Below are 26,944 nucleotides of genomic sequence, written 5' to 3'. Positions count from 1 at the left end.
TCTTGTCGGCTAAATCGTATAAGCTGCGAGTGGAATCCGGAATGCGGCCACATAGCTGAAAACCGAGCTGAGATCTTTTTTCGAATGGCAAATATATCGACTACGGGGCGTATGAGTAATGTAGAGTTTGTATTACGGACACATGAGTGTTTTACGGGGCGTATGAGCAATATGTTTAATGTTTATAGGAGCCACTCCGTACGGCCAATTCATAATTAACCATCAGCTGGCGCACACAGGGCGTATGAGCGATGCGTTGCACTTGGCCGCCCAAGCAAAGTCATTCAAAATGTCCAGCACATTTGCCATGGCGCAACTTTTCCCATTGTTTGGCTGTTTTCGTGTTCGTTTTTATTGTGGAGCTGTGCTGCATTTTGCATTAAGTCAAATGTTTTAATTAAAATGGGAAAACTTTTCCAATTAAGGGTGGACCGCATAAAAATTATCAATGCAAAAGCTGTGTTTTCAATTTTTTCCGTGTATGGCTGGGTTATACCCTCTAAATGTGCATTTCGCCGACTGTCACATTCCGCGTCACTGTGAAGTTCCTTTTCGGGCAAAGCAAATTAATTAGCTGCAAAAAGGCGGCAAGAGTGTTGGCAAAACTTTCATAAACTCGGTAAGCTTGCTAATTGCGTTTGTGAGCGAGTTTAACTTTCGAAAACTGTAACTTAAACGAGGCTAATTAGTTGAGAAATTTCAGCTTTAAGCGCGCAGGAAGTTCTCACGGCGCAAAACTGCATCGATAATAATATTAATAATAATATTTAAAGACGAAGAATATATGTGCGCGGCAACGCGTTCACAGAGGTCCTTCCTGCTACGTCCTCCATCGCTCACCTGACGCAGAGATAAAGTTTATGTGGCGCCGTGTCGTTCATGTGATTAAGTCTCGGTCCGCACGGCAAATTGCTGGAGGAAGCCCTGCGCTTTCATTGCAATTAAGCCGCAACTGCCACATAATGATAAAAAGAGGGTCCTGGCATAAAGGAGTGGCGACTTGGATGAATGGTGGGGGGATTGCGTTTTAAGCCTGCCCCAACGAATGCACTCTTTCACTAGTTATGGCCAAGATTGCTTGCAGCTTTATTTTCTTTTTAATTTGCATATGGCACAAGGACACTTTTGGCTTTCTAACTGGGTTACCGCCGTGGTTATGGCCCGTGAAAATTAAAGCCATTACATGGTGCCTGCTTAAATGACTCGACTCAATTGTACGCCAACTTTTGATTGTTTGGCAGAGCTTCAAGTTTGTGGCATTTGCAGCAGGTCCCTTAAAGTTTAAATAATCAGCCGCAAAATCCCCAATTTCCAAGCACCTGAGGCTCCTCAACGAGAGCTGGCCTTAATAATAATTAGCACACAGCTCTTGCTGGCCATTTGGCCATTTGGCATTCTGAAGTGGGCAAGAGCCAGCCTGCATTGCAGTTCTGGCCGTGACGCGGCATGGAATGTGTTATATATAGTCCGAGTTGAAATCTGCGCCTGTGTTTCAAGATTTCGCTGCCCATTTATCAGCCAAGAATGCGCTGAAAGTTTTCCACCCTTTTTCCAGCCCTCTCAGTGAATTCTTTTTTATGTTTTTCGCTTCTTTTTCACTTTTTGGTGGGCAAATGCTAACGGGTTTTAACGGATTTGGCCCGGCAGCCGGCAGCGCATTGCACAATTTTAGAGAGATGCCTTTTTCGGTTCGTTTTCGGTGGCAGCAAGCAACGTGCAGATTTATTGCATTCAACTTTCGTGTGACTTTCACAACAAACTTTTATGTCTTGAAACTTTTCAAGTTTACTTAAGCAACAAAAGTTTGTCCTCACCCATTCAGATTTTTCCCGTTCTCGTCGAATTTATTGCCAAAAACACAAGCAGCCAAGCTAAAGCGTATCCCAAAATGAAGTGTTGGTAATATGCTATGAATTATGCGCATTAAATTTCGAGTGTATGTGTGTGCGCCATAAAAGTTTGCGGTTTTGCCGCTGATTCCCGCTAATGAGGCGATGATGCGTGAGGTGGATGACGCACTTCATCCGAATCCGTCTGCATCCGCCGGAAACGGAACTCACGATTGTCGCCGTAAATCATTCGATTGGCTAGAAAAGAGGTATCGATTTCCCGCTGCTATCGAGCACATCCCGCAATGCTCGCATTAGAATTATTAAAATTCCTGTTGTGGTTTCTCTTTTCCAAAGGCCACATGCCACATACCACACTCACAAAACCCACAGACTCTACATGCATAGAAGTATCATATATAGGTATGGCTTTCACTCGGCTGACTGTGCCATTTGGCAAATTAAAAATATTGCCACAGGGGGCGGAAGAAGGGGAGCTGCTCGACTGGCGAAAAAAAGATGGAGAAATAATAAAAACGTAACCAGAGTGGAAGTGGCAGCCACAACAGTGGCAACAAAAATGAGCAAACATAGCATATTTATGCCAAACAAAATCAATATCGAAAGTGGCACACAAAAACTGAGTTGGCGAGTCGGGCATTTGAAATATTAGCCAGACCCAAATATTCTCGCGGTGTTCCACGTGCTCCACGGATCACACAGCATCCGAGTGACTTTTACTGTTGAAAGCTACAAAATTGAACATTTAAGCATTATCTTTAAGTTCTAAACGCAAACTTCAAATTTGATTTTCATATAAATTATTGGGGTGTGGTGTTAAAATAAGTTATAAAGGTGTCTAAAAGTGTGCAATATGCAATTTAATAGGGAATACCGGCCGATTTTTTACAAAACAAGAGTTCCTTTTTCTTTAGTTTAGACACCTTCTGATTTCTGTATCAAAAAAGTATTTATTCTATTCTAAACTGGTTTAAAAATATATTTTTAGTTTATGGTAAGTGTCTGCTATTTATCATTAAAACATCTTCTTTAGAAATAATAAAATAATAGTTCCTGATGTTGTCTATTTGAAACCATATCAATATATCATCAATGCCCCGTTGCCTGTGGCAATCGGAAATAATTTAAACAAGCTTGTGTGAAACAAAAATTAAATTAAAATATATGCCGAAAAATGGTCCACAAATTATATTAAAATAAATGAAATGCGAGGACCCATCTGCGATCAATCAGCGGACTCAATAGCAAATTGCTGCGATACAGAATATGAAAGGCAGTCTCAAAAGTAACAGCCAAGCCATTTAAGTGCAGGAAATTGAATTTTGAAAGTGCTACGTCGAACGATGGATGGATGTGGATGTGGATGGTGACGTGGATGATACGAATCTGCGGCAACAACTTGTTGTGGGAGCCAGGAGCGTCTCTTCAGTGGCTTCGTCCTTTTCAATTAGGAGCTCTCGACAATTTCCCGTTCGCCGGGGAGAAGCGGAAATTACGGCACGCCCATTTTAATCATTCGCCATTTCCGGTGCACAAATACACCGCCGAATGTGTTGAGGGAATCTAGATCTGGGTCTGCTCAACTAGCAAAGTTTTAAGGACAATTTGAGCATCTTACCTGGCTGGCTGGCTTGGTTGTTTGGTCGTTTGGTCAAAAGTGCAGGCCAGGGATTTCGCCTTCCACTAGGACAGCGCTAATTGCACTTCTCGGCAAGGTGAAGGTGACTGGAAAAAGGAGGCCATGCGAAATTTTGGAGGGGAGTACGGAGTACGACAAATTCCGTGGGCACAGAAACCACGCAAAATTTATGGTTTCAATTAAAAGTTTCACCATTTCCGTTCATTTGCGGCACAAACAAGCAGCCAGCGGCAAGTGGCAGGCTGCCTTTTTGGCCAGGAGTGGTCAGGATGGAATCGGGTAGGGGAGGGGAGGGGAACGCAATACGGTAATGAGCCTGGACAAAAGCAGAGCCCAAAAAACTTGTTACTTTTGCAGCTCAGTGCTTAGGAAATGGCCAAAGTTTTGACCATCCGCCCGGCAATAAAATTGTGAATTATGAGAAATTTCTAGCTGCAATTTACTCCTCCCACTCAGAGCAAAAAAAAAAAAAATCACCAAATTTTATAATCAATCGGGTCGTATTTTTTACTAAGAAGGTTTTGCTCTTTTTAAATCTCTGTTGTACTGTCCTCACTCTGAAAAGAACATTTGACAACAAATTTTAAGATTTATCCTTTTAATTTACATAACTGCTTTAATTTACATAACTGTTTTAATTTTAAATACTGTTTTAATTATTTGTTATGTTATGCAATCTCCGAAATTCAATTTTTCGAAACAGGTAGTTATTAACGACCTTTAGTATCCAGTCGATATAGCTGGATACCCGGGTGTAGACTCCTGGACTGCGGCATTCCGCGCTTCCGAAACTGACGATTCCGAGCTGAACGTACCGCACTTGTCCGCTCATGTAAAGCCGGTGAGCCAGAGGACCTCCGGAGTCCCCAACGCAGGTGTCACCGATGCTGTGACCAGCGCAGATTTGGCTCTCATTTATCCTAGTCCACAATGCGTTATTGCATTCAGATGGGTCCAGTTCGTTAAGCTCTAATATCTGCAAAACCCTTGCCGTTTTCTCATGTTCCGTTCTTCCCCAACCAACAGCTTTGAAGGTTCTCACACTGGGCACATTTGTGGGATCCGTGATGATGCAAATGGGTCTGATGTAAGCTGTGGTGAATGCTATATAGAAATACGATTAAATAAACCACTGGGATCAGCCCCAGCTCACCAGTGAATTGGACATCTGGCTCCAGCATTAATATACCGATATCGTGATACTGTTGTGTCCAGTTGTAGAGTTTGTTCCGAAACGCCTTATTTACAGCGTAATCCATGGATGTACTAATACTGTCCAGCGAGTAGTATGCTCCCAGACGCACAGCCCTAAATTAAAAAATAATTAGCTTTGTAAAACAATCATATTTTGGGTTTGAGAAGTACCTACAGGATTTCGTCGTTTACAATGCAGTGTGCAGCTGTCAAAACCAGTTCTGGAAATTTTCAAATAAGAAATGCAATTTTAAGTAAAATAAAGGGAATAATTATGATTTGTCTTACGTTTGTGGATTAGAGTTCCGCCACAGACGAACTCAGTTGTACTTTGATTTACGGTTCTGTAAATGAATGCCATCCAAGGATTGCTTCCGTGTACTGCATCGTGACCAAATGTTATCTTATTGGTAATGCCTGACAGACCGCAGTCTGGCTCTAAAAACTGAGATTTAGTGCCCTGCCGTAGCAGAAAAAATACAAAAATTGCGCAATTCAGAGACGCAGCTCCACCCATCTCTTCCCTGCGCCAAGCATGCAAATATACTGATACTGATAGCTCAATTGTGGAAGCTCGTGGGTGATTATCTCTCAGTCAGCCGCTTATCAACATATATGGAACATGGAATAGACTTTATGGTTTTTAATTAACAGCTTATTAAAACACATATTTAGCAAGTTAAACACTTCTTCAATTTTTTTTCATTGTTCAGCCTTATCGATCGTGGCATATCTGCCTGAAAATGCGCGAATGTGTAAGCGGTGTTTGTCATATCGTCACTAATTGAAGTGCAAATATTGATGAGTGCCGAGCAAGTGCAAACGCGCTCCGCTAATTTGCACAATTCTCTCGTTCCGCCACATAATGCGCCGCAAAGTATGCCAGGCCAAGTCAATGCCACGCCCCCGCCCTCCAGCCCAGCGACCACGCCCACCGAGTCAAATGCAGCTGCACAGAGAAGCAAATTTGCAATGGGCGATGGAGAGACAGACAGACTGACTTAAATGCTGGCACAGCCAGACTCAGCAGAATTTCAAATTTATTCAAATCAACTCTTTCGAGCGAGGGGCAGCAAAAGGGAGCGTAATTCGGAAGGGAGCGTGGCAATGAGCAACGACAGCCGAATGAATGATTCAATTAGGCATCAAATATTTACAGCAGACGTTTAAATATTGCGACAGACATCAAGCTTCTGATATGGTCCGGAAAATCTCGAGTTGCATCTCCGGTTGAGCCGAGATTTTCTCGAGAACTTTTCTAATTGGCCGCTAAGTGCGTTCGGTGGCCCTTGAGCTCTGTCTTCCACTTTTCCGGAACTCTCTCTTGGGTCGAGAAAGTGGGGCAAACCAGGGGAAAGACTGCTGCATTTTGACGAGGGCAACGAGAGTTCAATATGCACACTGCATAAATAAGTAAATAACTTTGGCATTGTTAACCCATCCCTTCTGCCCAACTTTATTCTTCGACTTTTGAGCCCAAAAGCAGTTGCAGCAGTCCCAGTTTCTCTGTCTCGATTCTCCGGCCTGCAATAGTTTTCTTTTAGATTTATGAGTTTTTCCAATACAAAATAGTTTCATGAATTCCCAGAGTGTGTGTGTGTGTACGCTTGTTCAATTCAAATAGTTTGATTACAAAAGTTTTTTCATTGAACATGGCTGGCATTCGAGCAGGTGGAAATGCTGTTTTGCATGGCGACTGCTCTTTCAGCTTTTCTATTTTTACGCTGAAAATAATAAATTAAGGCGGGTGTTCCGGAGGGGTATTTCTGCACATTTATGTAATTTAATTGGATTTGATTTGCAAACATTTTCCAGAAAGGCAGCAAGCTAGTCATCCAGTCATCGTGGCCACGCCAAGTTGTCGCTCAAGAACTTGAGCACTCCAAAATATTTTCATAATTTTTATCACGATTGTAATTCTCGCCGAAAAGTTTTTGCATTCGCAAAGTTGCTGGGCCAACTTTCGTGCCCGAGAAAACTTTTCGGTTGCTGACAATGAGCTCACAACAGATTTCTGAGTTAATTTCCAGCATCATTTTGTTGGCTCTTCATCCGCTCCCGCTCCCGTTTCCATTTGCCATTGAAATTGCCATCGCTGCTGCGCTTTGTACTGTGTGTGCAACTTTGTCGGCAATAACAATAACAATTGCGAGTATACGCTGCACGCACTGTTAATAAGCCAAATTATGGGGCCGCAGAATGGGCCGAAAGAGCGTTGCGTTGGGCGCCAACTAATTGGTGCTTAATGCGGATACTTACTGAGTCAAGTTGGCTTTAAGCCGCCGCGCCTTATCAATGTCGGCCCAAATGGATCTCGCTGACAGACAGGCGAACAATGCCATTAATCAAGCGCCTTTAAGGTGCTCGTTCAGGTTCTGTCTTTCTTTTCCAAGCTGTTTTTTTTGTACCACTCACACTCACAGAATTCCCCAACTCACATGTCACATGCAGTGGGGATGGGCAGGATTCGATTCCGCCCACTTTGGATACCACATGGAGCGACAGTTTTTCCTGCTCCTCGCTTTCCATTTCCCCTAAAAAAAAAAAAAAAACAGCAGCAGGACTTTACCCGCCCCTTTTTTCTCCCGCCCCCCTCGAGTGCTGACAGCGATAAATTCTAATGCCGGGTCAGCATTGCCAGCGACCACGCCCCCAATTTCAGGGCGTATGTAAGTGTGGGCGTAGTTGACCAAAGCATGAAAAATGCTTTCGCTTCCTTTGGCTTTTCCTGCTCCTTGTTTTGCCCGAGAAAGGAATGAAGAAAGGAAGTTAACTGGCATTTGGTTTTTGTTTGCCGAGGAAATATTTTTAGCACGTGTTTGGTCAATTTCGAACTCCCCTCGTTCCCATTGCCACCCACATACAAGCCAGGCACATTTGTCACTTTAAATGCAATTTGACTTGTGCCCAATGCGCATAAGTCTTACCAGGCTTTTTCTCCTGCCCATTTTGGTAGTAGCATTTTCCTAAGGCATTCTCCCAGCAATTTGTCGTGTCTTGTTTGGTCGAGGACATGGACAAGTTGGAAGCAGAAGGAAAAATAGGAAGCAAGCACTTGGGAGCGCTTAGGGAAGGGCTCAGCAGAATCAATTTTAAAGTGCTTCCCCGGAAGCCTGCGCAGATATTTATTGTCTGCCCAGGAATTGCAACAATTGGCAGCAAGTGAGTCCGGCGGGTCTGCATTGAACACTTTTCAATCTGCATACGAAATCAGTGGCCAACCCACTTATTCCAGTAGGCGAACAGAGGATATTCCCTCATTTCCATACTGCATCAATGGAGTTTCATGTTCAGCAAATCAGTTATTATTGTTGTTTTCAATGGATGTTGCTTATGAGGTTTGCTAAATAATTACTAGTATATGCTCATGGATGTGTTTAGAACTTAATACTATTGTGAAGGTGGTAAATTTCTTTCTTAAAGCTTGATTTTCACCTGAATCAAAACACCATTGAACTTAACATCTATACAAAGAAAACAAGTTAAAATATCAATGGATGAAATTTTATACATGAGTTGTTGGTGCTTGAATTCATTTGATTTGGGCGAGTATCATGCTTAGGCCTTAAATCACCCTTAACAAAACCCTTACTAAATGAGAGAAACGAAAATCTCAACAGAAAAATAAATGGTTCATTTCGTTGGTTTTTTGTTCAGGTAAGTAGGTTACCAAATGAAAATCTAGTCTACACAAAAATGGAAAGAGAAAAAATTCATGAGGGAAAATTTACACTACATATCCTTACAAATATAAATTGAATTCTCTTCAAATATTATCTAAGTTCACATGGCTTTTGTAGACCTTTTGCCACCCCATAACCAATTACCACCTGATGAGAAATGAACTCAACTGTTAAGCTGTCGATTGCCGAAAAGAAAGCTTGAAATATTTGAATATGCCCTGATCTAGCGCCAAATTACCCCGTCCAGTGTGCAACGCTTCTGGGATCATTAGACTTGAGTTGTTGTAGCTGTTGCTTGGGTGTTCAATGAGCCGGAAATGTCTTCATTATGATTGCATATGACCCCGGTCAGGGGATAAGGGGGAAGGGGAGGGAAAGCGGAAACGGAAGCGCCAAACTTCATTTGTTGTCTGCTGTTCTTGCTGTTGCCTTTGCTGTTTACCCCAAGTGCGTACGAGCGTGGCAATTCGCTGGGCGCACAATCTCAGCCAGCCAAGGGGGCGTATGAGTGATGGCGGCAGTCATGCAAACTGACAGTTTATTTACCCAACGCCATCATTACCGGGGCCAGTCAATGTTTGCCGTGGGAGTCAGGGAGTCATGTGTGTGTGTGTGCCGGGTCTGAAATTATCGCACGATATGAAAAATTGACTGTGATTTATGCAATTATGTTAACAAAATATTTACTTGCCCACAATTGATGGACCTTTCCTTCTCCAGCAGGATAACCATTAGAAAGGCATTAGCTGGCAGCCCTTTCTCTTTGTAAGTTTTATGAGCTGCACGCGACCCAAAGCAACAAAAAATAAAAACACAAAACGGAACTCTACTTAGTTTTTGGGGTCGGATCAGTCGCCCAGCTTTGTGGCCATAATGAACTCCCTACTGCGGATCAGCTTCGACAGGAGGGTGGCGGGAAAACTTTGTCGTGTTTATGAGTTTCAGTCCCAGTTTCGGTTTCGGTTTCACAATCCCCTGGCCCCTGGAATCGATGGCACTTCACATCGACTTGTCAGGAACAGCCGCTGGCAAGTTTTTGATGTGTCAGCTGGAGGCGAAATGGGCTGGGACGAACAATCTAATAAACGAGCTGGCGAAAAAGAATAACAAACTTTCTCTGCCTGCCTGCCTGACCTTTGTGGGCTGGACTATGAACTCTGATGAAAAATCTACCCGTACCTTTGAAGGACCTTCGCCCACTCTCACACACGCAAATTGAAATGAATAATAGAAGTCGTCGTGGTGGGCCAAGAAAAACAACCCAAATGAGACCCATTGTTGGTCGTTGGTTTGGCTGCCTTTGTTGTGCCCGGTGTCCCTGGGGTGTGCGTGGTGCAGCACAAACAAACAAAGTGAGAAAAAGTTGACACATTCACTTACCAGATTAAAATGTAGCCAAGGCCACACGGAGAAAAACAAATGGTATCAATTAGGGTTAACAAAATATTCAAAGTGCCCATGACATGAGCTTCCCTTGATCAAACTCGATTTCTGTTTGTGCCAAAAGTGGTGAGTATAAGCATCGATCACAGTTCAGAATAATTAACTATTAACTATAATAGTATATATTTTTCATTAGCATTGAAAAAGTAATGCTAATGAAAAATTGTTTATTAAATTGTCAAAAAAGTAATTATATTAAAAAATTGAGCACTAATAATGCTAATACAAACTCTTTGCTTTGAATGCTAACAAAATTAATAATTAAAACCGGGCTTACTGATCTTAATACCAAAAGATTATATTTCTTATCGTGGACTAAAATGATTTTCTGTTTCCAATTTATAAAACATATGACAATATTTTTTGTTTAGTAGTAACACATAAAATTGTCCAATTTTTCGCTCTGTAAAAATAGCACTAAAATGTTTTTGGGGAATATCGAAAAGCTCCAATACACACCTTTTACCAAATGAGTCGGCCTGAAAGATGGATAGAGATCGAGAACGATGCCTTTGATTTATGACCACAAAGTAGTTTTTCACTCCAAAATCCGCTACATCAATGTCAGTTAATTGCCATTTATTGGGCCATCAATTGTCACTGAAATCCAAGCGGCAAACGGCGAATGGCGAACGGCAAACGGAATTTTCGCCCCACTGGCCCACAACTTACCATTTAGACATTTAGACAAGGCCAAGACGGCAGACGGCCAAGTTCAGCAGAGTTGGCTGGCGAATTGCTCAGCGAACTGTATTAATCGGGGTCATATGCGCAATTATAAAGAATAACAGCAGAGTAGAGCTTAGACTCTGGCTCAAATCCCAATACAAGAACTCTCAAAGGCAGCCAAGTTTTTCATGGATTTCATAAGAAAATAAAAAAACAGAAGAAGAGACGGCCCGAATTCCCGCATTCGTCATGGCTGGCTGCTGCGGCTCTGAAAAGTCACTCGGATGGAAAGCAGAGTTTTCCGAGTGCCGGGCATATCTCACTTCCCAGTTCCCACTTCTCCCCCCATTCAGTGCTTTAAAAACTGCGGCCACTTCATTTAAATCGCGTGAGCTGATGCGTTTGATGATTTGTTTTCGAGATTTGTTAACAAATTGATGGCCTCAGGCGCCAAAGACGAGGGGTAGTCATAATTTGTACACCCCACTGGATTTATCATCCACTTCAAAAACGATAAGTGGGAGTTTGTTGGGTGAATTAGAAAACATATCTAATTGCAAATTAGATTTCAGTCAGAGGTCACGTGTCGTGGTCGTCTGTGTTTGCACATAGAAGCAGAGCCAATCGAAGATGAGCCGGACTAATCCCGTAACTACAAATCTACGGCTCACTGCTCAACTGGCTTCTTTCCACCCTGAACTTGAGCAAAAATCGATGCCTCGTCCTTGTGGAGCCCTCATAATTTTCATAACGTTGCCATTTCCCCAGATCGATTCAATTCGTTTCGTTTCGATTCGTCTGCGAACTCTTACATGGAATTTCCTGCCGATAAGAAAAATGCGCAAAAGGGGCATTGAAATTTATGCCCTGAATTTATGCCCCTTCGCATTATATTTCCTCGGTCCTCGGCCCGATTTTTCGATTTTCCGAACTGGCAGGTTTAATAATTTGCCGTTGAAATGCAGCAATCTTCTCGACTCCAACTCGGAGCTGCTGCGGATGCCGAGATAACGAGTTGCGGAGTTGCGGAGTTTCCCGGGGGAAAATGAACGGGATGAAAGGAGGGGAAAGTTAAATGCTGATACTTCCTTATCGCTGCTAATGCAAATGCAGTCCAAGTCAGACACTGAGCCACTGAGCCGAGTTAATTTATGCAAATTACTCATTTTGCGATTAAATACTTATTCCATTGACAAACAGTGACGGACAGGGCTCACCACAAGGGTAATTTGCGAAATGTAGCCAAACCGCACACATCAAGCTCGCCTGCGATGATGATGATGCTTCTTGGCCAGGCTTTGGACTAAAGGACTAAAGGACCTTTGACCCCTTGCTCTTGGCCCTTGGCCTTTGGCATCCCAGAAATGCGACTAAGACGAATCGAAACCGCATCAAAAGCAACAACCCAAACCCAAACTCAAATCTCAAACCCACAGCAAAGTGAGCCATGGACTGTCCACTCCTGATACGATGAGTACTACTCGTATCCACATAAATCCGGTTTAATTAATTTAACCTGTCAAGTCGTTTGATTGCATTTGAATGGCTTCGGCATCGGCGTCGGCATCGGCTTCAATCGAATGAAGTTGAAGTGTTACATGGCGAGCCGTTAGTGAAAATGCCCGAAAGATGCTGCATTTTCGTGATGGGGGAAAATTGATTTTACTTCGCTCGCTGGCATTTCATTTCCCTCGCGTGCAGTTCTCCGATTGTTTTGGAATTGATATTGAAAGCTGTCAATTTGCATTTGACATCGTTTTCCATTTTTGCCAAAACTGCACATTTTTTCCCCGCACACTTTTGCCTTTTACTTTTTCGCCATCGCTTCCTCCACATATATTTTTTCCCTGGCACTTTTTGTTGTGATTTTTCAGTTGATTTGCCTGCCATTTGCATAGGAGTGGGTGTTTGGAGCTGGCTGGGAAATCGCTGCTTGACTTTGATGTGTTTGACATTGTTTTCGTTTTTCGCTTTTTCCGGCGAACACGTTCCGTTCTGGTGGCGTTCGATGGGATATTGTCATTGGGATCGGGACTCCCACTCGCTTTAGAAATCGGTATTTGGGGAGTAACAATGCCGCATTCGCTTGTTAATGTCAGCCTGGATGACTTTGTCGTGTCGCGGCCCCTATTTTTAGGTGTAGAGTACCCCATTAAAGCGCTTTAGCTGTGAACTCTGTAGGTTGTCACATTTAATTATATCATCGCAGACTATGAAATTATTATTATCGGATTATCGGACGTCAAATTAAGCGTGTGTCGAACTAAAATAGATACCGTTTTAAAGCTGGCCAAAAAACTTTAAAATATTTACCGCGCTGAAGAGCTCCAAACTGGCTCATAAATATTTAGGAAGCTGCGGGCCAAGAAAAAAAGATGAATGGATGGCGCCGAGGAATAAATTGTTAACACGCATGTGCCGCGAAAATAATGCGAATGATGAAAATTAACTGAAAACTTTATTAAATTTGCAGTAGCAGGCGTTTTTCCGGGGGGTGGAAAAGTGGGGTTTGCCGAAGGAGAAGTAATGAACGTTGAATGTTTAAACAAAGCGAAGGTCCTTGGAAAGGGGAATTCGGGGCATCCGTGCGGCGTTCAAATCTAGGCTACAACTTTACTTAATGCAATAACCGTGTTATGGGCCCGCCACAAGAAGAAGAAGGGGGGTTCATGTAAATGGGTACACGGCGGCAACAATTCCCCGGCAAGTCAAGACAACAAAACGCACACAGACACCAGGCACCAGAGCCATTGTGTGAGCCAACCTACAACCAACACAGTCAAATGCATCGGCCTAAGGACATTGCCACGTCCTGCCAACAATGGATATTCGCTGGGACAAAGGCACAGCGGGCTACTTCCCTGTCATTCATTCACTCATTCACTCCTGAATTTCCCGCCACTGAGGCAGTTCCTGTTCCCAAGAAATAGCTAAAAGTTCGGATTCCCTCAGACCATAATCTTTCAAAGAAACACATTCCCATAGATCAATGGAATATCGACTTATGAAACCAAATATCTTAGCATAGAGTAAAAAATATTACAGAACTTAAGATATAAAGAAATATTAAATTGTATATTGTTGACCATTTATTTTATTTATTATTGCTCAAGCATTTCAAAAATAGCTGGAAGTTCGGATTTTTGTTGGAATTTCGCACTATATTCAAGAATCGTAGTGCATGGATAATCAATTTGTTACCCTGAAAGTTAGACAAAGAAAGTTTAGTTTCCGGTTTTGTTTAAACACATCCAAAAACAATTTCTAAACAATTGTTTGCCAATTTAAGAGGACTTTTTTACCCTCAGTGTGGTCTCTTTCTTCCCGAGTCTACTGTTTTTAACTCCGTTTCTGGATTGTTTATTTTCATTTCGCTGCATGCCCCCCAGTTGGCACCCATTTCCCAGTTTCCCAGCTCCAGTTCCATTTCGATTCACGCTCAACTGGCAACATGATATATGTGCTTGGCATGCGTCGTCTGTTGTTATATTTCTGGGCTGACTCTGACTTATGATATGGCCATGGCCCACGCTTCCTATGCGTTCGAAATGAGTTATTGTCGCACTGTGCAATTTTCAATTTCATAAGCAGGCGGCGGCGTTGGATGTTGCGTAAACGATCTGAACTCTGGGGGCATACCAATTAGGCCTTCGATTTGGCCCCGCTTTCGGGGGATAATTGCCAAAGTTGGTATGTATATATAGTATATGGTATGTGTACCTCGCTGCTTATCGGCCGTAAGTGGATTGTTTTCGCCCTCCGGCGAAAGGTGAGTGCGGGCAAATATTTAAATTTGGAAAAATAATGTATTATATCATTATGCTATGGCAGGCGCAATCAGCGGGGGGCGTTGATCCTAGTCGTGGTTTTTTGGGCTTGGTCCTGTTTCTGATTCAGCTCGCTGCTCCTGGCTTCCTGCCAGCCTGCCAATTTAATTCGTTTGCATAAATTTTCATTGTTTTTGTTACTGTTTTGTGTTTTGTGCTGTGGGTCACAGAACCGAGTCCTGTGGCTTTTTATGCCCTCCTCGCGCTTGCCTTTCCCCCACTGTGTGGATTCCATTTTTTATTATTTCGCTGTTTTGCTATGCAAAATTCGATTTTAATGTGCTGGCAAATGCTTTAAATATTTTCTCCAGCCAAGGATAGAGGGGTGAAAAAGTTGTGTGTTGTTTGGCTAAGCGGAATTCTCTGGAACGCTTGAAGTTCGCTTAACTGTCTTCGAGGGTAATTGACAATTAGGCATAAAAGTTGTAGCCATCTTTAAGTTGATCAATAATTCATTAGGCCATTGTCTCTCACGGACCCCTTGACCCTTGACCAGTGACCCTCCGCTGACCCCTGGCTCAACAATCGCTGTGGCTCCGCCGGCCCTCCTTGGAGGGTCATAAATCATCATTTATATTATTAACAAGGGATCAAAACAGACAAGCCAGGCTGCACACACAAGCACACACATGAACACTTTCATATGCATATACATGTGTGTGTGTGCAAGTGCGATAGTGTGAGTGTGTGTGCGTGTTAACCGGAAACCAGAGCAACCGCAAATGACAAGGGAGTATGTCCGTCTAAACTGCTTCCCTGCGCTGCGAAAACATCAAAGTCCAAGGGTGGGGAGGTCAAAACGGGGCTTTAGGGGCATCGGAGGGTTAAGGAGTGGAAGGACCAACGCCAAACTGTAGCATATTTATGGGCGCAACATAAGAGAAATTCCAGACTATGAGCCAGTACAGTCACAGCCAAAATACTGATGCCAGGTAAAGGCTTCTTCGCTGCCAATTGAGTAAGGTATTTAATTACGCTCTTCAAAGGCTATTGTGTGGGATAGTCAAGAGTAGGGTGATCTGTGAGTGTTTAAAACTTATCTACTTCAAAGTTTTCTAAAATAAAATACCGCCCGCTACACAAATTTTAATAAAATACAATTCAAATATTTCTAAAAATTGTCTGAAAACCTTTTACATTATTTTAACTGTAAATTTTTTTAAATTAAATTAAAGACCATTTCCTAATATTATAAATTATTAACTGTCTGATTGTGTTGAGTTTTGTGTTTATGAAAGATTGTCTTTCAGTTCTTTGCTTGATATATAACGACTGCACTGTACTGTAAAACTTAGATTCAGCGGCCAGGTCTGTTCCGGGTTAAACTCGTATGTAGTTGAAATCGTAGTCCGAGTCGGTTAACACTCGCCGGGTGTTTGTTTTTGTGATGGACTGCCTGCGTTTTCTGCCCTCTGGTCAGGTTTCGAGGTGAGGCTGGCAGGCAGCTTTGCATGTTTTATACTTCTGACCTTAATACCTGCGGACTCCGCTTGTGAAGCTTGAGCATATAGCACGGAGCAAGGAGTACGGAGTGTGAAACACGAAGTGTGGAGCTCAGTTCCGGACACGGACCACGACAGGAGTTGAGCGTGTGAAGCTGTTTTTGTCTTTGGGGCTGCTGGCGCTAAGCTTAAAAGCAAACACAGGTGTTCACGGGGGAGCAAAGAGTTTTCCAGGGATGGAAATCGAAGCTGCGGTAACTCCGGACTTGGTCAGTCAATGTTCTGTGTGTGCTAGCCGTTTGCTTCGATTCGTTGTCAGTTATTAATAATAAATTTAAGCTTTATTGAATAAACAGGGGGATACAAACATAAATAGACAATGTGCAGCAACCAAGTTTATCATAAATATAAGTTAAATTATCTTCCTTTAAAGTAACGCTAAATGGAATATGAAGCAATTTATTTCAAGATTTGTGTAATGTAATTAAGTATTTAGTTAAAAAAGAAGATGGTTAGCAGGTAAAAAAATAATATTGATCATTATCATTATATATAAAAGTTATTCAAAATAGTCTTTACCCAGAAACATTAAAAATTTTATTTAAAACATTATGTGTGTTAAAAATGATACATATGATACGAAAATAAAATTTAAATTTGAATGTAATAAATGTACTTACAATTTATTGAAAAACTTAACATCGATTAAAAGGGAACATGAGGGAAAAAGTGGCCTCGAGCCTGGGCAAACATGGCCGGCAAAGAGCAGCTCGCATTGAATGCGCCCCGCAAACACGATGAATTATGAATATTCTAATTTGGATCTTATCGCACTCATTAACACCTTAAGGCCCCAAGGCAGCTCTTTAGAATTTCCCGCTGCGACTGATGCCTTTCACATTGTTGGCCATAAGTTGATAAAGGTTATCTCACGGGAAGTAGAGCAAAGAGCTGAAATATAGCCACAGCTCAGTGTGTCAAGGGTGTAGATTGAATAGGGAAATGAGAAATGAAGTGAGGCTGAAGCGGTAGGGATTCGATGGGCCACTGGCAATATGACCAATCGACAATTGTCAATTGGCAATTACCAATTGCCGTTCATCAGTTTTCGGCTTAAATTGAAAGCCTTACAATTGCAGCTCAGGCATGTAATGAAATAATGAAACAAAGTGCAACACGGAAAACTCGACAAAGGACAGGAGGGCGGGGGTATGGGCGGGGAGGAGAGGTGATGGGCAGTAGGAGGACACTTGTGCAGCTTCAGCAACATTTTTAATTAAAATCTTTGTGCTTCCAATGTGCGTGCTTAATTAATTGTGCTTTAGCTGGCAGCGCCAGAAAGGATTCCCATTCTCCGCAAAGAACGGCTACGCATATAAATCGCCTTTGGACAGATCTGGACACAAAGGGTTCACTTACACTTACAGGTGAAATCGGTTCTTTAAAGAATTCTTCTTTCTTTTTAACTTTCAACAGTACAATTTCAACTTTTTCTTTTAAGACCGATATGCATTTTAACCTTTCTAAGTTTTTGTGTGTTAATCAAAGTAGAAAGAGTCGACAAGCATTAAGATATATTTTCTTATATATTTGTATTGTTATTTAACACTTGAACTTAGTCAGATATTTATTTATACTATTCCATTTTTTAACAGTGCATGAATATGTTATTTATGGAACGGGAATTTATGAAATTTTGTTCTACCCATTCAATGCCATTTCCTTTCACTCTTTTTCCTTAACTTCCGCTCACACAGACACACACACACACATACTTGTTCAGGGGCGAAGTGCTTTCAGCGCAAAACAAGTGTAAATCAAATAAAACCAAATAAAATATATAAAGGGGCGAACGCAGGTTGCCACACGCCCAACCACACGCCCACACCCTCCCACTTTTCCACGCACCCACCTACACACACACAATGGCCCAGATGGGCATGGCAAAAAAAAGGGAAAACGAAACCTAAATGGCAAACGAATTGAAGTCAGCAATTTTATGTTTTATTGCAATTCTTGCCTTCGAACTCCCAACCCCATATTCTATTTTACGGTTACCTAGCTGCCCCTGCTTTCTCTTTTCCCCTTTCCCCACTTTCTCCATTTGCCACGGTTTGTCATGGGGAAACGCGTGGATCTGCGGATTCCGATTCATATACAGCCATTTTCCATGCAGCATCAAAAGGAAAAACTCAGCCCGAAGCAGGCGAAATCGCTTAAACCGAAGATTTTTTGCCACTGCCGCTGGGTGAAAAGGGGGTGGATCAGGGTACGGGCGTGCCAAAACCGGGTTGGAGTTGTCCTGACGATGCGTCTGGCGGCTGCAGGCCCTTTCCACACAATCCATTACCCCGCTACTGCCCTTCGACCTGCGCATATGTCATAAATGGGGTCTGGGTCCACTGATCTGGCTCCCTTGCAAGGGCAGGGTTGTAAAAGCGAAATGGAAATGGTTAAGGGAACTGCCCTATGAAGGGGTATTATCCTCTAGGTACCCATACCAAAAGTTGATCCATCTTTAAACCCTTTGCTCTTTAAATAATTCGAAAGGTATGCGTAAGCTAAATTTTTACTTCAAATTTAACAAATTGGACGGGATTTTGAGAAAGGAAAATTCTTTAAGAATTTGATATTTAATTTACTTTTTAGTTTTAAAACCAGGATTTTGCACCTGGACCACTGCACTTAGTAACTCAATGTTTTCAGTGTTATATGTTATAAAGGCTGGTAACTATATGTGAATAAAGCCTAAATACTTTAATTTCATGCTCAAAAGGGTGTTCAAAGTTCGGCTCTAGCAAAAACTAGAATGTTGCTCCTTGTTTATTCTTTTATCGGTCTTTCTGCGGCAAGTGCACTGCAATTGTGAGGCAGTTATAGATAGGGATACATCCGTCTAAACACACGTACGTGTGTGGTTGAAAGTGCGTGTGTGGTTGTGTGTTTTTGGGGAGGTATTCGTGCGTGTTTGTTTGGTCGCCTCCTTTTCTATTGAAATTATTTCCATCGATGTGTTTTATGTGTCCTGTGTGGTAGGAAGGGCGGCAAGAGGGGGTTCAAATTGTTTTGAAGCACGCATAAATTATGGAAAATTGTTGAACATACATAATTTATGACTGGCAATTTCAAAGTAATTCAATAAATGGCCCAGGCTGAATAATTTATGCTCTCGATCCCGATCGAGAAACCTCAAAAAAGCCCATCTTTGTGGTTTTCCCTAAATCCCAAAAAAAACATAAATTTCGGCCTTTATCCGGCACTCGTATTAATCTAAATCAATTTGAATGTCAATAACTTATTTCTGGCCAAAGTGTCGAGAGTGGAATTAAATCGAAATTTCAATTGCGCTATCTTTGCAAACAACTCATCGATTTGTTTATTTTCGGTTCGACTACATTGTGGTCGTACTATTCTCGGCCCCCCAAACCCAACCCCGCCCCATTTTCCTTTTTCCATATCGGATGCCGGAGGCTGCTCACGAACGGACCATAAAACTTTTATATCAACTTATGTACACTTACAACGGCCATTATAACGCATTAAACATAAACGCTGTTTCATGGACCTTCCCTCCCGCCTTCCAGCTTTCTAATTGCCAATGTCGGCAACTCTCACACACTTTGGACTACGGACTTTGGACTCCGGACTACGGACTACGGAAAACGGACTATGGACTCTGGCCTTTGGAAAAGCTAAGGGGCGGCAATAAATCATTGGCGATGACTGCTGCAGCAACCTCATTGAACATTAAAATAATTGCAGAGCGCAACTTGGCCAATGATTGCGCCCTCCGTGTTCATTAATGATAATTAAAAAAGTTCGTCCATCAGCAGCCAGCGAGATAGTTCATTAGAGATAAAGCCTTGATAGTCTAAAATAAAGAACAGTGCCGAGAATCGGTTTCAGCCCGGATTACTAACACTTCCGGAGCAGCTTGTTGCAGGCACATTTGGGCCAAAAGCAATTGCATCTTCGCTTCGATTGCAGAAGTCATATTTCACTGCCCGAAAGTAGGCAACATCCAATTGCCTCCTTTGCCCCCTTATGTTGTCCTGCCAAATGTAAACAAACATTTTCCACGCATTTTCCGGTGGGAAGCAAGGGGTTTTCCTGGAAGCCAAATGCACGTGCAGATTATCAGAGCGGGGAAATTCGTGCGCAGACTCACCAAAAATCGAAGAGAGAGCGAGTGTTGGGTTTTTTCTTCGAGCCAAGTTTGCATTGAAAAGCCTTTGTCCAGTTTCCCAACCAGTCAGTTCGTTCGCGTTTTCCGTCGCCGCAGCCTCGGCAAAAGCAGTGTTTTTCCGGGCCTAAAACGGGGCAATTCCCAAAAGTCGTAACAAGCGGGAAATGACCGGGACTTCAAAAAGTGTTTCATAGCAGTTACAAAGTTAAGGACCATCCTAAAAACTGGGACTTCAAGTGATCTGTGAAATATCTTTAAAGAAAGAGAAAGAACTTAAAGCCAAAAGTACTAACAAGTGTTGTTTACCTCTGGCGCCGCACTGGATGGCTTTGACATTGGCGCCACATTTGCATCCGGGCAGGTGTAAATATTCATTTCTATAGCTGGCAAAATTGCCGGCTGCTTTTAGCATAATTAAGCGCATCACTACGCCCCCCTAACCGCCCCCACTATTTGCAAAGGACCCCGAGGAGAAGGACAAAAAACTTGGCCAGAGCCTTGAAACTTTGAAGAGCAGCCGACAGTCAAAGCAGCTTTAAGGTTCTGTTTCGTAGGAGACGGCGAACTGCATGGTAAGTGGCGAGCACCTGCAGCGCACCCTACTCCTCTGCACTGCCAAGTAAGCAGCTTGTTTATAGTTGGTTAATTGAAGCCCTGGGAAAAGTCCGTAAAACTTAAATTGAATAGTGCACTTGCCAGATTTAATTATGCAGAGCACGGGCCTTGAGAATTTATCTCCCAAAAAAAAAAAGAGAGAAAAACCGGAAGCTCCAGTTCAATGCGGATTATTGGGACATGCTTCAGAAGTCAATTCCTTGCACTGCTCCTCCAGCTTTCCCCGACAAATCTCCTAACTACAATGGTAATCTCTCTATCACAATTTCCCTGTTCCTTGTCTCGCTAAAAAATCGAAACGAAACTTGAATGGCTTAAGTGATTTAGCAACTCGATCGCGTTCGTTTGCGCATTTCGATGCTAATGCAGTGAGAAAAAATTAATATACGAATTCTGAGAAAAACTATTTTTATTTAGTTAAACAGTTCTTCTTAGTAACTTGTATATATTTATTAAGGGCTTAAATTCGATTCAATAATAAATGAATTTTAAAAATGTTTAATTGCATTTAAAGTTTTTGGTAAATAAAAGCATTTGATTAATATTATTTACTAGACTTTAAGTTTATATTATTTATTTTATAACTTTATAAGTTAGCAAATGTATGGTCAAAGCATCATAGGTTCCAGCGGCTTGTTTCCCCTACAAATTCATTTAGTTTTTTATAGGACACTATTTTTTGCGCAGTGGGACGGACACCTTATCTAGGGTTTTTCTGTTTTGGATTTGGGTCTAGATTCGTTGCCTACTTTCGGGCACTGGTAAAAACTTTTTAAGTGCCAAAGCAAAAGGCGCCAAATTAAATTAAAATGGGAAGGCGCACACGAAGAGGAATATCGGCTCGTGTGCAAATAACAGAGAAGGCACCCGGCTTCAAATTCAATTTAAGGAGTATAGTCTCCGCTTTCCCTTTCCCTTTTCCTTTTCCTTTCCCTGGCCCCCAAAAAACTCCTGCTCCAACAATAGTTAAGCGGAAATGTAAGTCCCCGGGGGCAAAGGCATCACGGATCCTTGGAAGTGTGTCAAAGTACGTAAAACTGGCGAGGGAATCAATCGAATCGAATCGCAACGAATTGAATCGCAAGGAAGTGGCGTTGAAGGCGAAGCGAAAAACCAAACAGCCACGAGCCATAAAAATGGGCCAAAATGAGTGGGTGAGACGTCAAAAGAAATTGAAATGGAACTCAAGCAAAAACTACTTTGTTTGCGATTAGCACTTGGCAGGATTATGGGCGAGAGGGTGCAGAGGCTGCAGACTGGCAGGATGGCAAAAGGAAATGAAATGTGTGTCAATATATTGATTGAATAATGGTCTACATATTGACAAACAACTCAAAAGGCACTCGACTAAAGAGACGGGGGCCCAGTCAGCCAGCTGGAAGAGAGTCGCATTGGGGAGGCGGCCTAGGGGCACAGGAAACGGAAGTTACGCACACACGCACCCATACTCACAATCACAAACACACACCAACTCTGACACGAGACACACTCGCATGTCGAATCGGCAAATGCAAAGTAAGACATCAAAAGCATTTCGAGTGCCTCGTCATCAATGTAAAGCAGCTGCTGGCATCCCAGGAATATTCGGACGGAGATATACTAGTAGACCTAGTCGATCCCCAAGACGCAGACGAAGGCCAAGATGCTCCCCAGACGGAAAAGGGGGCGTTGGGTAACACGTGTTCCTTTAATTAGATAAAGTTTGTTTGCATTACAAACATACTGGCAGCAATTTGCCTCTGTGCTATGCTCAGTTGTCGATGGCAACGATGCTGCTGCTGCTGCTTCAAGTTTTTTTTTCGCCGGAAAATTCCCCAGCGGGAAAAAGTTCTGAGGCATGATTGACTGACGCACGTCTAGTCAAATAAAAATGGCACATAGAAATAAAAAATAAAATATGCCAGCAACTTGGTCGCTTTCTGAATATTTATGTAAATAATTCCATTGAATGGTGCAGTGCTCATTTGGGCGACATTTTCCGCAGAGTTTTTCGCAGAGTTTCCGCTGCGTAAATATTTGAATATTTGGTTGCTTATTTATTTTCTTTGTGGCGATTTCCTCTTTGAGTCGAGTGAAGTTAAAAAATTGTGGGGAAAAGCATTCATATTTCCTATACAATTTAAATCAGGCCCCACTAGCCCTCAAAATAGGGCGAAAATTACTCAATGGCAATTAAAGCCGCTACAAATCCCTCATAATTTGCAATATAATATGCACTGCATATTTAACGATCCGAAAGAAACACTTGCGAAATCCCCACAAAAGGCCTTTGAGATGTCAAGGCTTTCTTTCGACGACTTATATCTTCTTTCTTCTCGGTTCTCCGTTCTCTTTCCCTTTCGCTTTTTGTTTGTTGTGCGAGGATTGTTGTTAATTAAAAGCTCACAAAAGTAGGTAACATGCATATTACACACACTCACTCTCAATTGTTGCACATACGTATTAATTCGGCCTGAATGCTCTAGAGTGTGTGTGGGTGTGAGTCGGGGCTTCCTTTTCCTTCGACACAACAATGAAATGGCCACCATTGAGAATGACAACAATGAAGGCCACCACTGCACATAAACTTGCCAAACAAACACAAGGAAAGTGCGCAACAACAATGAAACACACTAACACAAATCTTTATTTAAGCATAACACAAAACACGAAAAAAAAGAATGGCGAAATGAAACCAATTCAATGGTGGAAGCCCACAAACACACAGGAAGCCCTGAAAAGAAGGAAAATGGTAGAAAGTAGGGGGCCGAAAGAGCGGGTCCAAGGGCCAGCGAGTGAAAAAATTAGAACAGTCAAGCGCCTCGGGATATGCAACACATAAAACTTGCCAGCCAAGCTGGAAAAGCGACTTCAAGAGCCTTCAACTTGCCCCACTCTTTCGATTCAGATGGGTGCTGCACTGGGGAAAAATAACTCCATCGCTTGCATCCCCTATAATTTTTCAAATACATTCTATTAATTTTGTTCTATTTTTGTTTTTGTTAGGAAACTTGGAATTTAATGCAATAATTGCACCCAATTAAATATTTTAAATTTTATTTAGTGAATCAGTGTAGCTTTAAGATCAGATTTACATTATCGAAACCATGTTAGTTTTAATTTGCAACCATTTATTTTATTTTATGATTTGAATAGACGAGGCATACTTTGCGACGCGTTAAAAAATTGTTTTCAATATCTGTAGATTTGGAATTATTTCAAATTTTAAAAAGTATAGTATCTTTAAAAGCCATCTGTAGTTATTAAAATCTCTGCTTTATAGAATGTTCAGCCGCATGCTTTTTAGGTTTCTCTCATAAGATATTGGGGCATTGTAAATTTGAAAATTGACAATTTAAGGCTTATGGAAGTAATTTCTCCCTGTGCCAATGGTGTTGTGGCAATGCCATTGCAGCAGTCAACTGGATGGCCAGCCATTTCCGTTTCGATGTCTCCCGTTTAGTCGGATGGCAGTTAAGCCATTCCCAGTCCCATTCCCACTCCCTTCCACTCGATGCCAGTTTAAACTTGGCTTGGCACGGCCTACACACGCACACACGTACTCCATTTTCCATTTCCCCCCCTGTGTGGTTCAAAGTTTTCCCTAACTCCTTTGGGGCAAAAGATGTGGAAATTCGAGAGAGAACGAGGCTGCCAAAAACTTTGCATCGCAAACTTTTCTGCATATATTTTCCACAAAACGGATGCTTGTTTTTCATGTCTGGTGGCTTATTTCTTTTTGGGGTTTTCCATTTTTAGGTTTTTTCCCTCCCCTTCCCCCCAAAAACCTCCGCCGAAGGGCACATTCACTTAGAAAACCTCTTTCCACCCAGCCCTACCGATTTCAAATGCTTTAATCGCAATTTATCAAATTGGAAGAGGCCGGTGCCGGGCTGAAAAAGTTTCTGGTTTCGAAATTGGGGCATTGTAAGCTTTTAATTTGTCAGCCATTTGCTTAGTTCAAAGTTTCAATTCGAGTTGGTACATGCCTGTCCCCTTTTTATGGCACAAATTTCTGGATTTTATTTCTCGATCAGCAGTCAAATGCAAAGTCCGATTTTTGGATAGGATTAAGTTAAATAAGTAAATCGATATGTTTTTGTAAGCCAGTCAGCAAGGAAAGCAGGGAAAAACTATTGAACCAGTTTAATTATGTGTAATCTGCTAAAACAAATAGAAAATCAAAATATGTTTAAATATGTTTCGCTATGATCTTCATGTTTAGCGGTTTTTAAGTTTTAAAGTATGTATAAAGGTTTTTTATTTACCTGAATGTGTCAGTTTAATTTAAACCACATTAAATAAACTGGTTTCCCCATTAATTCCAATTAAAAGCACTTATAATAAATTTAAGTTATAAAATGTTGAATTCAATAGTTAGATACTTAGTTTTACTATTTCATTTTTTTGATGAGTGTATTAAAACAAATTAATTTTTACTTTCAGGATGTCGCAGCATGTAACCACCTGATGTGGAGCACAGCGGAGCGATGAGGCGTCCGACTCTGGTCACCACCGCAGCATGTCCTTGTCGGAACGAAACACGCCTAGCCATGGGCAGGGATCGGGATCGGGATCGGGGGCCCGCCAGCGACCGCCGGACGTGGAGGAGGCGCTCTCCTCGATGCTGTGGACCCCCTACGAGCGGACGCCCCTGCCCAGCTCCTCGGAGGAGGAGGCCGAGGAGGAAGACGACGACGAGCGGCTCAACCGGCAGCTGCGCAAGTCGCACAGCAGCTACGAGGCCTCGGCGTTGAACCACCCACACCCCCACACGCACCCCCACCACGTCCACCACCACCTCCCCCTTTTCGCCCACCACCAGCAGGCGCTGGACAGCGGATCCGCCCTGCTCCTGCCCCCCGTGCCTTCGTTTCCCCCCTTTAGTTTAAGCGCCTTCGATGCGGCCATCGCTGACTTCGATCATCTGGCCAAAAGTGGTGTGGGTGTGGGTGGCCGGCGCAACCGCTACTCCTTCCCCGCCTACCAGGGTAGCCCCTCCCGCACCCTCACCCAGTGGTGCTCCTCGGCCGCCACTTCCATCAAGGAGCCACCCTCCTACGAGTCACTGTACACCGCCTCCAGCTCGAAGATTGGAGCTCCTCCACCCGCCTCCTCCCTGATTCTTAAGGCCAGTGGGGAGGTTGGGGTGGCTCTCGAACCATGTGATAGATCGCAACGATCGCCAACGAAAGCAGCAGCAGCAGAGGATCAGGAGCGCGATGAGAACGAGAACGGTGATGGATCCCAGGCTGCTCCACTAACGGCTAATGTTCCCGCTGGACTGGGTCTGAGGCGCTCCTTCACGGATGACTACATTTCACAGGTGGGTTTTTGATTCTTCAAATAAGATATTAGGAGTAAACAAAACAATATCAGAAATCTATATATATCTGATTCTTCAAATTAGATATTAGGAGTATACAAAACAATACCAGAAATCTATATATATCAGCAATATCCTCGAACCCTTATATGTATTACTTTAAGACAATTCTATTCGGGAAGTGAGTAAGCTTTATATATATGTTTTGGGTATTCCCTGGATGACTAAGTAGCTGAATCTTTCGACTTAGGTAAAGTGTTTAAATGGATTTAGGTTTCTAGTAGTGGTTATCAGTGATTAACAAACACAATTACATTTAATCTTGTTTTTATATGACAAACCATGGTAAATAATTCAGTTTTGCCGGTCAGGTGCATAAAAATTGAACATGGAAAATGTGGGGTCGTTCTCCAAAAATTCACTTGTCGAAGGGAATTCCCTAAATATTATTCTGTGCATAATAATGCAGAATTTTATAATTACATTACAATACGAATACAAAATAAAATATTTTGACCTGCTTTCCACTAAGTAGACCCTTAAAAAAAATTTTAACGGTGTCTATAAAACATTGAGTTTTCCCCTTAGAAATGCATCCTTTACGGATTAGGTAAGGTACCTATTTTCACAAGTACCCTGCACCTCGTGAAGGTGAAAATGGAATACCTTTTCCATCGCGCAAAATGCCCCTCCCCCTTGGATACTTTCAGCTGCTTAATGGAGCACCATCAAATTTGATGTCAAGGGTTCAACACAAAATACTTGGCGCCGCCAATGGGAAACTGTGAGAGACTTGAGCGCGAAATGGGAGCGCCAAGTCGAACTGTCGCCTTATCGGGCCCATTGACAGCCCCATACCCAGTATTACCCAGTATCCCCCCTCACCGCCACCCCTGCTCTTGTAACCCCGATAAGGGCTAATGCTTCACTTAGGCCCTTAAGTGCCGCTAGCATCCCTCGCAGATAAGCGCCATATGTTGCCTATCAGTATCGAACATTGGACCAAAAAGACCTCAAAAGAGACGACGAAGGCGGGGGCGGAGGCGGGGTTGGGGCATTGTTTCCACATATTAAATTTAATATGCATATGC

The 26,944-nt window shown here is 42.5% G+C and overlaps 2 protein-coding genes and 1 long non-coding RNA gene across 4 annotated transcripts in view; 1 reads left to right on the top strand and 2 right to left on the bottom strand.

Moving 5' to 3' along the window:
- Positions 1-4,077: 4,077 nt before the first annotated feature.
- LOC128256427 (melanization protease 1-like) lies at positions 4,078-5,413 on the bottom strand. 2 transcript variants are annotated; one of them, XM_052986780.1, is made up of 4 exons: positions 4,972-5,413; positions 4,859-4,904; positions 4,643-4,797; positions 4,078-4,593 (listed from the first exon to the last, which is right to left on the bottom strand). In XM_052986780.1, exons 1-4 carry the CDS (start codon positions 5,198-5,200, stop codon positions 4,142-4,144), a joined length of 882 nt encoding a protein of 293 aa, XP_052842740.1. In that variant the 5' UTR covers positions 5,201-5,413; the 3' UTR covers positions 4,078-4,141. The 2 variants fall into 2 exon arrangements, with proteins under 2 accessions (XP_052842740.1, XP_052842741.1); XM_052986781.1 differs by having other exon boundaries at positions 4,084-4,581; positions 4,972-5,375.
- A 13,727-nt stretch (positions 5,414-19,140) lies between these two features.
- Positions 19,141-26,944, bottom strand: part of LOC128256485 (uncharacterized) — a 35,193-nt gene continuing 27,389 nt past the window's right edge. Inside the window, exons 2-3 of the long non-coding RNA XR_008267784.1 lie at positions 19,916-20,185; positions 19,141-19,857 (exon numbers count right to left, since the gene is read on the bottom strand). This is a non-coding gene — a long non-coding RNA (uncharacterized LOC128256485). The remainder of the gene's footprint in view (positions 19,858-19,915; positions 20,186-26,944) is intronic.
- Positions 20,179-26,944, top strand: part of LOC128256475 (protein enabled) — a 38,017-nt gene continuing 31,251 nt past the window's right edge. Inside the window, exons 1-2 of the mRNA XM_052986866.1 lie at positions 20,179-20,505; positions 24,974-25,853. Coding sequence (XP_052842826.1) covers positions 25,050-25,853 — 804 coding nt within the window. The 5' untranslated portion in view covers positions 20,179-20,505; positions 24,974-25,049. The remainder of the gene's footprint in view (positions 20,506-24,973; positions 25,854-26,944) is intronic.

Source organism: Drosophila gunungcola (assembly GCF_025200985.1).
Source record: "Drosophila gunungcola strain Sukarami chromosome 2R unlocalized genomic scaffold, Dgunungcola_SK_2 000020F, whole genome shotgun sequence".
NCBI lineage: Eukaryota > Metazoa > Arthropoda > Insecta > Diptera > Drosophilidae > Drosophila > Drosophila gunungcola.
This window is presented reverse-complemented; position numbering and strand designations above follow the sequence as displayed.

Excerpts from the sequence above, each read along its gene's own strand:
- LOC128256427 (XM_052986780.1), bottom strand. The coding sequence starts at position 5,200 with ATGGGTGGAGCTGCGTCTCTGAATTGCGCAATTTTTGTATTTTTTCTG. Across the intron at positions 4,905-4,971 it reads CGGAACTCTAATCCACAAAC|AACTGGTTTTGACAGCTGCA; the intron begins GTAAGACAAATC and ends GAAAATTTCCAG. Across the intron at positions 4,594-4,642 it reads GCCAGATGTCCAATTCACTG|CATTCACCACAGCTTACATC; the intron begins GTGAGCTGGGGC and ends ATTTCTATATAG.